This window comes from Ahaetulla prasina, chromosome 3, assembly GCF_028640845.1.
Source record: "Ahaetulla prasina isolate Xishuangbanna chromosome 3, ASM2864084v1, whole genome shotgun sequence".
Lineage (NCBI taxonomy): Eukaryota > Metazoa > Chordata > Lepidosauria > Squamata > Colubridae > Ahaetulla > Ahaetulla prasina.
Genome location: NC_080541.1, coordinates 60,755,227 through 60,770,173, shown reverse-complemented (window position 1 = coordinate 60,770,173; position 14,947 = coordinate 60,755,227). Strand labels below are relative to the sequence as shown.

The window sequence follows — 14,947 nt, the reverse complement described above, 5'->3', positions numbered from 1 at the left end:
AATTACTTATTCATTTAAAACCTTTTGATCTCTTAAACTTAAAACACGCCAAAATTCAGTCAATCCAACCTAGAATCCTGGTTTAGGAAAGTGGATTTGGAGATGCAGCTACACCTAGTGATCAGCAGTAGATCACAGCAAACAAAATCTTGTCACTGAAATATTTCATTCTTTTAACAGACAAACTTAGATAAGAAAAACACATGTAAAAGGAAATTGGGAAGAACACAAAATTTACAGATAATAATCAGGATAATATGTTGGCATTATTTACCAAAACACACCTGTACTGAGAAACTGCTATTAAATTTAATAGTACACACTGAAAAGCTGTATAATATACCCTTTATTGTTTTTATTTTATTTCATTTGTGGGCAAAGTAGTTATATACAGAAGTGTAGTAATGTTTAAGTTATTTTAATTATGATTGTACCAGAAGTTCATTGATAATTTAAATTTAAATAAATGTCCAAATAACTTAAGTTTACTGAACTTTGTACAGGAAGATTGTACCTGTTCTTATTTTATGTCTTCTGTTTTCATTCAACCCTTGAGCTACCTAAAGTACTTTGGCACAGGGAGCCTTCCTTTAAGAAACTCCGGTTCAGCTTTCCACAATGTGACAATCTCCAGATGTGTTGGCTCTGCATCTGTCATAATTCCCAGTGAGCATGACTCCAGTGATGCCAGAAATTGCCATTCTAATACATTTGAAGTGTACAAAGTTGCTCAACATTGTTTAAGTCCAACTTAACTTTGCAGAAATTGTAAGTACTTAATTAACATTCTCGAGCTTATTTTTTTAATATAGCCTTTTAAATGGATGTAATATAACTACAAGTATGATAGAATAGGTTAATTAAATATTTTTTTTAATATTCAACTAATAATGGGCTATGCAGAAATATGGCCAAATCAAAACATGCTGAATACTGATCAAGAATGCAGCAGTTTCTTTTAAGGAACTGCAGCTTCTGATTTGCTTGAAGGTCAGTTATTTTGGCAAGTTTGTTAATTTATCTCTGTTCAGTTCCCAATGGGAAAGTCATCTGTGCACACATCGCAAGTGGCTGGAACATTTTCTCAGACAAAGAATACACGGGATATTTTGTATTCTCTCTATTCTCAATTATTACATGGTTCTAAAAGCTGAGTATACAAATATGTACATGTTCTATAACTATGTAGTGAACTCAGACTTTTCAGTTGTCATTCTAAAAGATGACATCAACAGAAATAACTCTTTAAAAGAATAAATATTTTGCTGTAATTTTTCTTACACACAATCTGATAGCTAAACTGTGAGACCAAAGATGCATTATAGGAATTCTTCTGTGTAATTACATCCTTGTAACAGACTGTAGGTTATATTTTGTCTCTTCTTCTTGTCGTAATAACAGTGTCATTTTAATCAGTGACTGAACTGAAAACTTTAATTTTTTTTTAATAAGTAACACAAGACAAGTCTGATATAGTTTCCACATTAGCACCATCACGTAACAACAGTCATAGGCAAGAAACAAAGTATTAGGAAAACAAAAAGTTGGGTGAAACTCATATCACTGGAATTCTACATCTAAGGCAAAGTGTAAACAGGAAGTTCCTATGGCTGCATAAAAATAAAGGAAATCCTGTATTTGGCATTTTTAGGATTTTGCAGCAACATAATGCCCACAGAAGACTTTGGACCTGGATCTTAGTTTCTCACACCACTTAGAAACAATCACAAAAGAAACTGATGGAAGTATGTTGCACACCTATGTGGACCATGGCAAATCTCTTGCCATGGATGAAATATCGTATTATTCTAAATTTTAACACATGTAATCCAACTTTCCTCTAGGACCTCAAAGCAGTTTTTATGATGATCTCTATTCATGTTGTCCCATAACAAGAATACTCTGAGGTAGGTTGGGTTTTGGTCCAAAGTCATCCAGTAAGTTTACATGGAATGAGTGAACTGGTACTATGATCTTCCAGGTTCTAGCTATCCCTTAATTATTATAGTACTCTAAAGTTATGGGACAATCATTGGTTTACAACATGCTTTTCTGTGAAGTCACTTGAACAATCCAATATAAGTTAAATTATTAGCCAAACATAGAGAAATAAATTGCCATGTGCAGATGCATAGCAGATACAGGCAATAATTTTCTCAATACAGTTTAAGCAGAGGGTAGTATACATCACTTAGACCATATCCTCAATATATTAGTCCAAATCTCTTATAGTGCCTAGGGTCTGTTGTCTTGAATGTTACTTTTAAATAAGAGTCTATATGCTTCAACCCAAATACATGTGTGTGCGCACGCACACATGCACACACAGGCCAGCCCTATTTAATAAAAATTTCTAACATACAGAAACATATTTCACTGGGAATAAAGCTGATATTCACTAAGCTGCTGGTACAGATGGCATTATTTTGGTTATCTCCCATGCTGCAGATGAGTCCATAGAGCTTTTGTAACATCTGTCAATGTGTCATAATTCTGCCATTTTTGATCCAATAAAACTTCTGAATAACTCAAATGTAGGAATGCAGGATCAGAATTTTTATACACATCAATGAATTCCATTTAACAACAAATCATAGATAACATCAATAAAATATTTTAATAGCTACAGCTTGACTGTTGCAAGTATTTATTCAATATTACAATATTGCACTTAATTTTAATGTATTTACTTAAGCTATTAACACTAGTATGACTTTGAAATGCTTATTTATTTTCTCAATCATGATTACTTCTTTTCAGATATTGCTTTATAATATAGTTGATTTAACTTTACTTTTCAGTTTAAAACTAAATAACAGAAAGAAATGAATATACCTTGTAAGAAATTAAAGCCATTACAGGTAATTAATTAAGGCCTTAAACTGTTTCCTCCTTACTTTTTTTTTTATCTTTCACATTATTTCAAACCTATTAGTAAAAGCCCATGAATACATCATTAAACAAAAATAAAAATCCAGTTCTGATGCTATGGCAGCAAACAGAGCAAATTGTGACAGCACAATTAGAATGTGAGCATGCTATCCTAACTCTTTTGAATAAATGGCTTCAGGACTGAAGCATTAGTTGTTTGCCACTTCTAAAGCAATTGTGCAGTCAAATAAGAGACTTTTCTGCTTCTAGTACAAGCATATTTTATAACAAGAAGCACCAAGTTTCTAAATACTGCTTGGTATGTAGATTTTTTAAAAAAGTATTTTATACATATATCTGATTTTTAAATTCCATCGCATCTTTCTTGATATTTCGTGATTATGAGAGATCATCACAAGACTCTCTTCAGTTCTCCAAATTATGTCTTCTTTGGGGCATAGCTAATCTATTAGCTATGGACAAACAGATTACAAAACTACATGCTAAAATAATATTAGATTTTCAGAAATTGTTCAATAGCCATTTTTCAATAATTAATATAAAATAAGTTTGTATAAAATTATACAAATGTATTTGGACAGGTAAGCCAATTAATTATATTGAAATTCCACAGGCATCTAAAGTCTTAAACAAAAAACCAAAACTTTTTCGGATGAAAATGAAAATTGTGTTTCAATAATCTGAAAGCATTAGCTTTTACAAAATCTTGGCCCTTGCAATCAATTCTCATTACTATCTTAAATATCAGGGGCTTCAATACAAAATATGTCAATGAATAATTTCACATAAAAAACTCAATGCTTTTATTGTTGATCTGTTTTTCAAGAATTTCTTGAAAATTTAGAAACTGAAACTTTAAAGCAATCTTTACCATATTGCTTTTTTCCCTGATCACGGTTTCTCTTAAAAGTTGTACTATATAGACTAATGGATATAATAATGAGAATTCTAATTAAAATTCAATATTCAGTGTTAAAAAGAAAATTAGACATTTTTAAATCCCTTTTCTGGTTTTAAAAATGTATTATTTGAATATCAAAATGCAGGATACTTTTAGAGGGATATAATTACCTACCTGTCTTGTGTAGTAATTCTCTCTAAAATTCAACATTCTACTTAATTCTTTTGATGGTCAAGTATTACCATAAAAGATTTAATTCTACAATGAATGTATTTATTCAAAGTATTATTCTATTACCCTTTCATTTTCCAGTAAGTTAGAACAACAATCAATAGTGATATATGTGGTACCTTCTATCTTGTAGAAAGATTGACCCAGATAGGGTTATAGGAACCACCAACTTAGCATAGAACTGTCCACTACCAACATATGTAACTGGTTCAAAAGTCATGAACTTGCAAAAATACCTGTATTCTCACCTCATATGAAAAACAGTTTATACCATATCAAACTCTAAAGAGATGTACTAAAACAATATTAAAGTAAGGACAGAAGTATTATTGTTTGGCACTTACATACAGCTCTGAACATCCAACAGAAATAATCATTTTTCTCAACAGTTTTGACAGACAGTCAAGAAAATTATATAGCTAGGCAGTGAGGTATAGCTATATCTGAATAACACAAGAGCTAATTAAAGCAGGGATTTGAAGACTTCCAGTAATAGAAACACTGAACATAATTCACAGCTATGCATAAGATCACTCAAACCACAAAGGGAACCAAGGGAAGCTTTTCCTCAATTCTATTTTTCTTACAGAGGCAAACTCTGGAACACTTTTTACATCTATGAACCTCCTGACTTAAATACAGAGGGAGAAAAGAATTTTGAGGAACCACAGTTTTGCATTTAAAATATTTGATTAAACTACAATGCTTCAATAGAAATAAGTGTACATTTTTAAAACCCAACACTGAGTTACAAGAAGACCAAGTTAGTGCACAAAGCAACAAACTCTGCAACAGAGGCAAAGCAAAATCCTAGTCCTACTTCCGCTTCTGATCAAAGGACACACAACATGGAACCCAGATGTCTTCAATTTCTGCCATAGGTTTTTACAGTTCAAGCTTTGTGTGGAAAGCAAAACAGTCTGAGGTTACTCATTCCTTCCAGCTATGTCTTGTTTCGCAACCCAGTAACAGGCCAACATTAGGAGGTTGTGCACTACAAACATATACACATGTCATTTACCCTTGTTGCTTTGCTATACACATTGGCAGAGAAGATCCAGAACAGAGAAGAAAGGCAGAGCAGAGAGATTGTTGCTAAAATAAAAAGCTGCCAGGTTGATTTTATTTACAAGAAAAGTTATGCCTTGATCCAATATTGCTGTCACCAATCGGTATATGCTGAATCCTGGTAGAAGGGAAGGGGAAGAAACAAAAGCACACATGCCACCCTCCCTTTTGCTGTCCACAAGTTGTCACAAACGTCAACTTCTAGAGGAGCCAAATTTGCCTTCCCAAACGGTCCTTATCAACTTCTAGAACGTTTGCTTTCGATTGCAACTCCGGAGTTGCATCCCTTTCTGTATCTCCAGCCATGTTATCTATTGCTGTCAAAGGGCTTGAACATACAATCCGGCGTCTGTGCAAGCTGGCCAGGTCCAGCGGGCGCCTCGATGCTTTCCAAGCAACGGAGCCTTTCCGCTCCACTGCCGGTCGCTCTCGCCAGAAGCCCACCCAGCAGAAAGCGTGCAGTGGTAAATAAACATCCAGTCTCGTCGCCAGCCCTGCCCGGACGGAGCGTCCCGAAAAGAAAAGGAATTCGGAATTCGTCCACCTCCCCTGCCACCGCCCTCAAAAGCCGCTGGCCAGCAGCCGAAAGTTTTTAAAGCTCTGGATTTAAACCTCCCTTGAAGCTCGCCTCCCGATCTCCCGGCTGAGAAGGTTTCGCTCTTCGCCTCTTCCAGGCTGGCTCAAACGTGCCAGACGCGATCCAAGTCTCTCCCCCTTCCTTTTGCACTTTTGCACCAGGCAGCCAGACTTAACGGATTCCCCTCCCGCCGCGCCTGGAACTTCCCTGCTCGCTTCCAGGCGTCTCTCCCCTTCTCTCCTCTCCCTCCCCCGGCTATATTTTTTTTCCATGCTGGCAGCCGCTCCAGAGGTCACACCCCGAGGAGGGAAAACACAATTTCCAATACCCGACGGTAGCCCACCCGTGAGGGGCTCCCCATCCACACACCTTGCCCCAAGAGCCCAGGCTTCGGGGTTTTTTGCTCTCCCGGGAAGAGAGGAGGGGGGGAGGAGGCTGTGGGTGTCTTACCTGTGACCGTCTCTGCTCTCGTTGCCAGAAAAAGTCCAGCCAAAGTCAGGAGGCAAGTTTCAACTTTCCCCATATTTCCTTTCCTCGGAGAAAGAGCTCTCTCCGGCCCTCCCAGCTCGGGGGAGAGGCTAGAATAGGCGCCACAGCCGCCTCCGTGGCCCCTTTTGGACGGCGCCCGCTTTTCGCAGCAGGGGTTGCAAGAGCCGCTCCGTTTATTCCTCGCGCCGCCGAGCAGTCCCGCCGCCGGCCGGGCAACTCCACTCAGCCCGCGCTTCCTGTTGCGCCGCTCCAGCCCGGCAGCCTCTCAAGCCAAGCGCGCCGCGCCGTCTTCGCAACCAACTCGCTTCTCGCCGCTCTCGAGTCCCTGTACTGACTCGCGGTCCCCCCCGGCAGGCAGGCGAGCAGGCAGCGGAGAGCAAGCTTGCCAAGTCACGCCCAGCCGCCGACAGCGCCGCCTTCCCCCCGCTAGAGGGCGAGTGGCGGCGACAAGAAGCAAGCAACTCCTGGCAGCAGCCGGCCTGGCTGGCGACTCGGGAAAAGACGCTGCTCTTTCTCGGCGGCGGCAAGGCAAGGAGGGAGGCAAGAGCTACCGTAACGGGACGGGCGTGCTCGCCAAATGCCGCTCTCCTCAGTAAGAGCTTCGGTAAGAAGAGCGGACTCAAGCAAGAAAACTGCGAGCGAGGGAGAAAAAGAAAAGGCGATGAAATACGAACTGCCCATAGAAATAGCAGGGAAGAGGGTGTCCCGTGCCTAGAATAAACTATAGCAAGTTTGTGTTATGCCGCAGTTTAGCCGGACAGATCAGTCATAGTCTTCCTACCTTAGAGACAATATCTGAAATTATTTCAAGACTTCATTTTGTGGTTCTGGTGCAACCTCACGTCACTGCTGACCTTTTTACTGTTGCAGTGTTTTCAGACGCTCGAATATGCAAAAAAAACAACAACGAAATGATTCGGCCTCTTTTACAGCGTTGACCCCAGGAGACTGAAAATGGTGGGAATACTTTGATACAGAACTTGGAACAGCTGTGTTAACTCTGTGGTTGTTGCAGCCTTTTTGTGGCCTTTAAGAGGAAATCGTTCCCTGTGCAAGCTCAGACTATATCTCGTTGGTCTATATTTTTGTTTAAAGCAGCAGCTTTCTCTTGAGGGTCTGGCCTATTAATTAATTAAGCAAAATATAAGGGTGTGGTTTTGTTTTTTGCAGGTGTGCCATGAATTAGCTAGAGTCAGAGTAATTTCATCTTAATTTGTCTATGCTTTTGCTTGATAAAAGGCATTGTTGGAATCGGCAGTTAGCGAACTCCTACTTTGTCGCTTCCCAAAAGATATTTCACTTAAAATACCAAAAGCTAAAGAGGCTGACCACAAATACTTCAGTTATAGGAAGTGTTAGCTTAGCTGGCAGATTGTGGATTTGCAGTTGTGCTGAAAAATTTTGCTAGTAGATCCAAACTGGAACAAGGAAAGGTAATGCTGCATTTTGCTTAGGGCAGGGGTCTCCAACCTTGGCAACTTTAAGACTTGTGGACTTCAACTCCCAGAATCCCTCAGCCAGCAAAGCTGGCTAAGGAATTCTGGGAGTTGAAGTCCACAAGTCTTAAAATTGCCAAGGTTGGAGACCCCTGCCTTAGGGGATAGACAATTTCCCCCTCAAAGGTCCAGAATTAAAAAGTTCCCCCTTAACATATTAAAAACATACCAGAATGGCTAATTAAGCACACCCCATGCTTATTATGGGATGTTATCTAAACTCAACATGTCAGATTACAGATTAACAGAATGACTGAGTTGGAAGAGACCTTCCTTGGAGGTCTTCTAGTCCCAATCCCCTGCTCAGGTAGGAAACCCAAACTATTTCAAACAAGTGGTTGTCCAGCTTTACTTAAAAACCTCCAGTGTTGGAGTACTCACAACTTCTAGAGGCAAATTTTATTAATTGTTCTGTCAGGTAATGTCTCCTTAGTTCTAGGTTGTTTTTTTCCTTGATTAGTTTTCCTCCATTGCTTTTTGTTCTTGCCTTCGGATGCTTTGGAGAATAGGTTGACCCTTTCTTCTTTGTGGCAGCCCCTTAGATATTGAAATACTGCTATCGTGTTCTTTTCATTAAACTAGAAACGCCCAATTTCTTCAACATTCATCACATGTTTTAGCCTCCAGTCCCCTGATCATCTTTGTTGCTCTTCTCTGTACTCTTTCTAGACCAGAGGTGTCAAACTCAAGGCCCAAGGGCTGAATCTGGCCTGCGGGGTGCTTAGATCTGACCCACGGGCCCGCCCTAGAAACAGCAAAGGACCAGCTTGCGATGCCTCTGCCAATGAAAACGGAGCTCAGGCGGCTGCATGTGGCCCGTCTGAGCTCCGTTTTCATGGGTAGACAGTTGCAGGAGGCTGTCGGACTTGGGAGCCAGTTTTCGCTGGCAGAGCGCTCGGGCCTCCAAAGGCACCCCTAACACGAGTGAAGTTGAGCTGGCCATGTCCACCCCAGTCCCCAAAGGTCAAACACAACCCTGATGCGGCCCTCAATAAAATCAAGTTTGATACCCCTGTTCTAGACTCTCAACATCTCTAATAAATCAGGAATAAATAATGAAATATAAGGAAATTCTGATGTTATATGTGATTTTATGATATAAAAACAATTTGTCTAACATTTATTTAAGCACTTATGATGTTACCTAGTTTGGGTAATGAAACGTCTGCAAGTAAACAAGCTCAGAAAGCATCAAACATGCTTCATTTATTTAAATTCATTCATGAAAGCATATACCATTGCAAAAGGGGTGTACTTAAAGATTTGTGAGGAATATGGAAATGGTTCAGGACGTAACTGGAAAAAGTGTTGGCCAGCTCCAAGGAGAAGGTCCAAAAATGTTCCCAGGATACTGCATGAACTTCATTAATCAACAGAAGGCAGAGTTGACTTAATAAAGCATAACAATCACAGACTTCCATATACATGAACTATGGGAAATTAAACTGCAGTATGCAGTTCTAGTTTTTTCCTTTGAGAAAGTCTGGACTCCTGGCAACTGTCTGGACTAGTCCCTGCACTTTTCAGAAGTGCTTGCCGTTGCCTCCTTCTTAGGACTGAGGGAACGTGACCAGCTTAAAGTTATCCAGCTGGCCTCATGCCTGAGGTGGGACTAAAACTCCCAGTTTTTAGCCTACTACGTTAATCAGTACACCAAACTGGCTGTGTTAGGGTATGTAGTGCACATTTCTAAATTTCAGTGGAGACACCCATCAGTAAAATGTTTTTTTTTTAAGGCATATTCTCTAGGTTTATATAAAACACTCAATAAGGACCAAATTTATATGAAATAAGTTCAGCCCAAACTGGAGTCACTATAGTCCAGAGTCACATTTTCTTGTTTAAAACCAGAGACAACAATATATATCTTTAAAGTTATATAATGAAGCCCTTGGCGCTGTACAGAGGTTTAATATAATCTTTAAAATAACCTTGTTCTCTCTCCAGGACTAAGTAAACATCAACTACATCAACACCAGTCCAGACTTCGACCTTCCTCCATCTATAAGAATCTGTGTATTTTTTCTTTCTCAACCTGATCCTTTCCAGATAGCTCAGTCTTTATGGCTGGGAATTTTTGGGAATGAAAGTCCCCATCCCTCTGGATGACATCAAATGAAGGAAGACAATGCAGAAATGCTGTTCATTTTCCAGGGAAAGTAGGTGGTGTATGGCTATGATTTGTAAAGAGAGATTGTCAAATAATAAATAATAACTGGTACTATCTCAGCCACTCTGTCATAGCCATCCTGCAGTAGTAACTGGAGAAAAGTTGTAGGGGGGAAAAGTGGCTAAATACAAAGTCTCCTGTGCTCTGCTGCTTGTGAAGAAGCAAGTGTTATGAATGAAGAATGCATTATGAAGAAGCAAGAGCACTTTGTGCTAGGATAGAATAACAGAGTTGGAAGGGACTTTGGAGGCCTTCTAGTCCAACCCCCTGCTCAGGCAGGAAACCCTATACCATTTCAGACAAATGGTTGTCCAATCTCTTCTTAAAAACTTCCAGTGTTAGAGAAATCACAACTTCTGGATACAAGCCTGAACCTTGCAGAAAGTAAGTTTAGTCATGGAAACCATTTCATCTTTCCCTATAAACTGTGGGAGGTGGAATCTCATGTGGCAGCAGTATGCCAGTCATGGATGAAACCAGGGGTGAAATCTAAAAATTTTCCCTACCAGTTCTGTGGGCATGGCTTAATTGGTGGGCGTGGCTTGGTGGTCAGATGAATAGGTGGGCATGGCCAATAACAATAAATAATAAAAATTATAAAGTATATAAAACAATAAGGGGTACCAAAAACCAACTTTCACACTTTATACACACACAACACAACACAACTGATTCTCACACACATAAAATGCCACATACAGCTTTGTGAGATTTTGTGTGTTTGTGTAGTTAGAGTGAAACACTACAGAAACACACCAAATCTCAGAAAGCTACACAAATATTTTATTATTTTATTTTATTTATATTTTTTAGATCAGGGGTCTCCGACCTTAGTAACTTTAAGGTTTGTGGACTTCAACTCCCAGAGTTCCTCAGCCAGCAAAGCAGGCAGATTCAGTTGCTCACTGAGGAGATGGATTTTAGGCAGGCAGATTCAGTTGCTAGCTGATGCAACTGATATAAAGCATGGCTTTGCCAGCCGGAAAGGAGCAGCAATAAGGTAAGTGAGGGAGGGGGTGACTAGGTGGGCATGGGTGGGGGCTGTTGTAAGAGATTGTTAAAAATGATTTTAAAAGCCTGTGATAATCAGGAAACTCATCTGGGATTGCCAGAAGAAAAAAAGATTTTAAAAGGCTCCTCTGACGATCCCAGCTGAAGTTCCCTCATCGCAGCCCAGAACCTCTTAAAATAATTGTTTTAACAAGCTCTTCGGCTGAAAAGCATGTAGAAAACATGTTTTTTAAGGTTCTGGTGATGAGGAACTCAGCTGGGATTGCCAGAGGAGCCTTTTAAAGCCTTTTTTTTAACAACCTCTTTGGCCAAAGTGGTTGTTAAAAAAAAAGAGTTTAAAGGGTTCTGACAATCCCAGCTGAGCCGCGGTATCATCAAAGACTTTTTTTTTACTTTTAAAGGCATGTTTTCGGCTGAAGAAAAATTGCTTTTAAAAGTAAAAAAAAACAAAAAAACCCTCTGATGATGCGCGGCTCAGTAGGAGCCAGGGATTTTTGCTACCGGTTCTCCGAACCACCAGCCGCTATTGCTACCGGATCGGGAGATTTCACCCCTGGATGAAACCAAATGGTAGGTAGATAGGTTGCATGTTAGCCAAGCATAGGCAGTCCTAATATATTTACATTTTTTCCTCTTTTCTGTACCCCTGCTTTCTTTCTACATCCTACATAGCAGGTTGCCAGGGATTAGACACACAGCTTTTACCAGAGCTCTGAGTTGCTTGCTTGCAGAGGCTTCTGAAATAAGACTGAGTGGACATGTGGCTTTAGACCTGTAAATTCCTATCTCGGCTTTGAAAATCTGGTTGGAGGGATTGTTCCTCAGGCTAAGTGGTAAAATTGTACAAATAAAGTACAGCTGTGTACAAAAGGATAATCAAATGCCTTCTTTTTCTTCTTCACTTAGGGATCAGTTTCTCTCCTGGATTACTTAGTGGTAAGGTATATGTAAGTAGGTAGAAACACCAATGCCCACTTCTTACTCCACAGAATACAAAAAGTTGAGAAAGACTATCTCCTTTGGTTTACTGCATCTCTAAGTGGCACTGTAGGGAGAATATGGTTGATTTAACTCAATCCCCACCTTTGTGCTGTTAAGAAAAATAAGGAATCAGATGAAAACATTGCTGTTCCTCCGTGATCAATCCTTAGATCATATGCAGAAATGCAAGGGGTATTGGTTAAGTTGTTGCTGGGACTGACATGAGAAACACCTGGCTTCAAGTCCACTCCTAACCATAGAAGCTCAGCCCAAATCTCACAAAGTTATGCATAAAAATGGGATGAGGGAATGCTGCATCTGTCTCATTGAGTTCCTGAATGAAAGGTGAGATATAAATCTAACAAAACAATCTCACAAGCAAGTGCTGGGTCATTAACTTTATATGTCTCTCCCTATAATCAAAATCCGTTGCACTGTCTTCAATGAAAAATTGATGGTATACAGTATTACCCTTCCAAAAAAACAACACCTGATATATAACATGTGGCTCAACACTTATGCTGTATTGTATTCTCAAATCTGAAGCTATCTTCTTCCCATTTCCCAATTTTGGGTGATCTCAGGATAAGTTATACATTTAACACAGAACCTAGTTGCTCATAAGTTACCTTCACAGAAGAAGAGAGACATAAATGATATACCTTATATATATTCAGAGGGGGAAGGAATTACCATTTTCTACTGCCCATTCGTTTTTCTTTATTTGAGTCTAGTGCCTTTCCTTTTTGTCATTCTGTTTAGGAGCCCTAGAGGAAACTGAGTGCATTTCCTCTTCCCCACAGCTGCTTTGTTTGCAGAGGAGCCCGATCAGGATTTGTGTTCCTGGCAGGAAGCTGTTTCAGCTGGAGGAGAAAGGGTGTGTTTGTGAAAACCAGAGCTCACAAAAGTGTCTCATTAGCTTTCTCATTTAGTGCATCACACCAGAGCCTCAGCTGCACTGTCAACAATGGCAACTAGAGAACTCAGTCTCAGGGCTCATCCCCTCGCCATCAGAAAAATAATGAGGCAGTTTGATCATAAATAAAAATGAAAAAGCCTAAAAGCAATACCCAAGTTCCATGTGTGATAATAAATCCACTCTCACTTGCTGCGCAATTCATAAAATCGTTCCCTTTCCCTCTTTCCCTCCCCCACCTTCCATGTTTGACAGCTGAGCCTGAATATACCTCCCCATTGTGTTCTGGCCCTGTGTTGCTCTGAGGCACGCAGCATAGAGGAAATGTAAAATAGCAACAGGCAGAAAATATAATGGCACAATGACAAGTCTGGCTAGTAGCATAGGAATTGTTTTTAGGTTATTTACAGAGCTTATGTTAGATCCATGTATATACCAATCATCCAACTAATTATGATCATTCTAAAATATGTTTTAACTCACTAAGCACTGAAATGCTTTTGGATTAACAAACTTACACAATCTAGTAAAACTTTTCAGATACTGAAAACATAACAAGGTTAACTTTTTTTAAAGAAATAGCATTTCAGCAAAGAGAATTAATTATGTAAATTGATACGTTGTGATTGATACTTTGGCCAGGATTTAAGAGATGTTTGTCCATTGGGAAATAAAATCAAATGACCCAACTAATGTTTTATATTTGTAATTTATGTAATTCAGTAATGCCCATGAATATACTGTATATTGCGCTGATGTGGTCAAGCCACAGTCAAAAATAAATTATACTATATGTATCTGTATACCTATAGATATGTATTTTACGTAAAAATGTCTCTGAACTCTTCCAAAATGTCATTTTGACACATCTTTTTTCATATCTGAACTCTTTGCTTTCCTTGCATCTCTTACTGACAAATATTACGTGACATGAAACTGGTAGTAGACCATTCACATACTGTTCTTTTACCTACTTACCTTGAGACTTCCATTTACTCATTTATATATTATATTTAAAAATTGCCCATCTCCCTCATAGATTGACTCTGGATCCTTGATTAATAGACATAAACATAAAAGCTGTATAAAATATTACATTAAAAGCAATTAAAATAGGAATAAAATAATTAAAGTTCAAGATTAAAAAGGTGGGAAATGGGCTTTAAGGCATTAGCCAGCTGATATAATGGGGCAAAGGCAGTTTTGCAAGTTATCAGACCCCATGCTATGTAGGGATTTAAAAGTCATAACTAACACCTTGAATTGGACCTGGAAGCAAATCAGCACCCAATGCAACTCGGGCAGCAGAGGTGTTACAGGCACTAACCTTGTCATACAAGAAATCTAGCAACAAAGGAGGTCTCCTTGGAGAACAATAATTAAGCTTGTTGAAAAGGGAAACTTAACCTTTATTCATTGGAGTTGCATAAAACATTTTTCTACTATTTTATGACAACTCTGGTTTTGGTGAAAACTTAAAATGTTAAAGAGCTCTAGGAATCTCTTCATGAGAGGTTCATCGATGAATGTTGAACCAAACAGCACATATGAATAACTTTAAATAATTACAAAGTGATGCATATATGGGTTTAAAGTCACATACATATATGCATACACACACTTACTTTTAGTTGTTTGCGACTAATTAGAAAAAATGTCTTTGGGTCAAAGGGAAGATGAAGATGTGTGGCAGCTGTGAAAAGCAAAATCCATGCTAGGTATCATTAGAAAGGGGATTGAAAATAAACCTAGATATTATTTGTCAACTCTTCAGAGTAGGTGAGATAAAAAAACCAAGCACAATAGGGATTAAGGGAATGTTGTTCATTGTTATAGGGTAGAATAACAGAATCTTAAAAGGCTGTTAAAGGTAGTCTCTACTCCATTTTATACCAAGCAAAATGAAGGTGAAATTTATTTGAGTTTCTTCCTCCTGTTCTCTTTTTCCAGGTTGAATAAACTTTTCTGAAACTACTTTTTGACCATGTTCATTTCTTGGAAAAAAATCATATAAATTTATGAAAGATGGAGCTGTTGAATTCTACTAGCCTTGAAAATTCAGTATTAATCTTCATCTTACGTAGAAAGTGCCTCCAAATATCAGTTTTAGGGAAGCAACAATGAAAAGGAGTTTGTCTCTACGTCTTCTTTCTCAGCAATTGAGAAATTGCTTTGGCCACTGAGAAAGTAAAAACTGGATGAAAATGGCCTTGGC

The 14,947-nt window shown here is 39.0% G+C and overlaps 1 protein-coding gene across 1 annotated transcript in view; it reads right to left on the bottom strand.

Moving 5' to 3' along the window:
• PTPRM (protein tyrosine phosphatase receptor type M) overlaps positions 1-6,471 on the bottom strand; it is a 544,777-nt gene extending 538,306 nt beyond the window's left edge. Inside the window, exon 1 of the mRNA XM_058178627.1 lies at positions 6,120-6,471. Within this exon, the coding sequence (XP_058034610.1) occupies positions 6,120-6,192 (73 nt within the window). The 5' untranslated portion in view covers positions 6,193-6,471. The remainder of the gene's footprint in view (positions 1-6,119) is intronic.
• Positions 6,472-14,947: the final 8,476 nt, after the last annotated feature.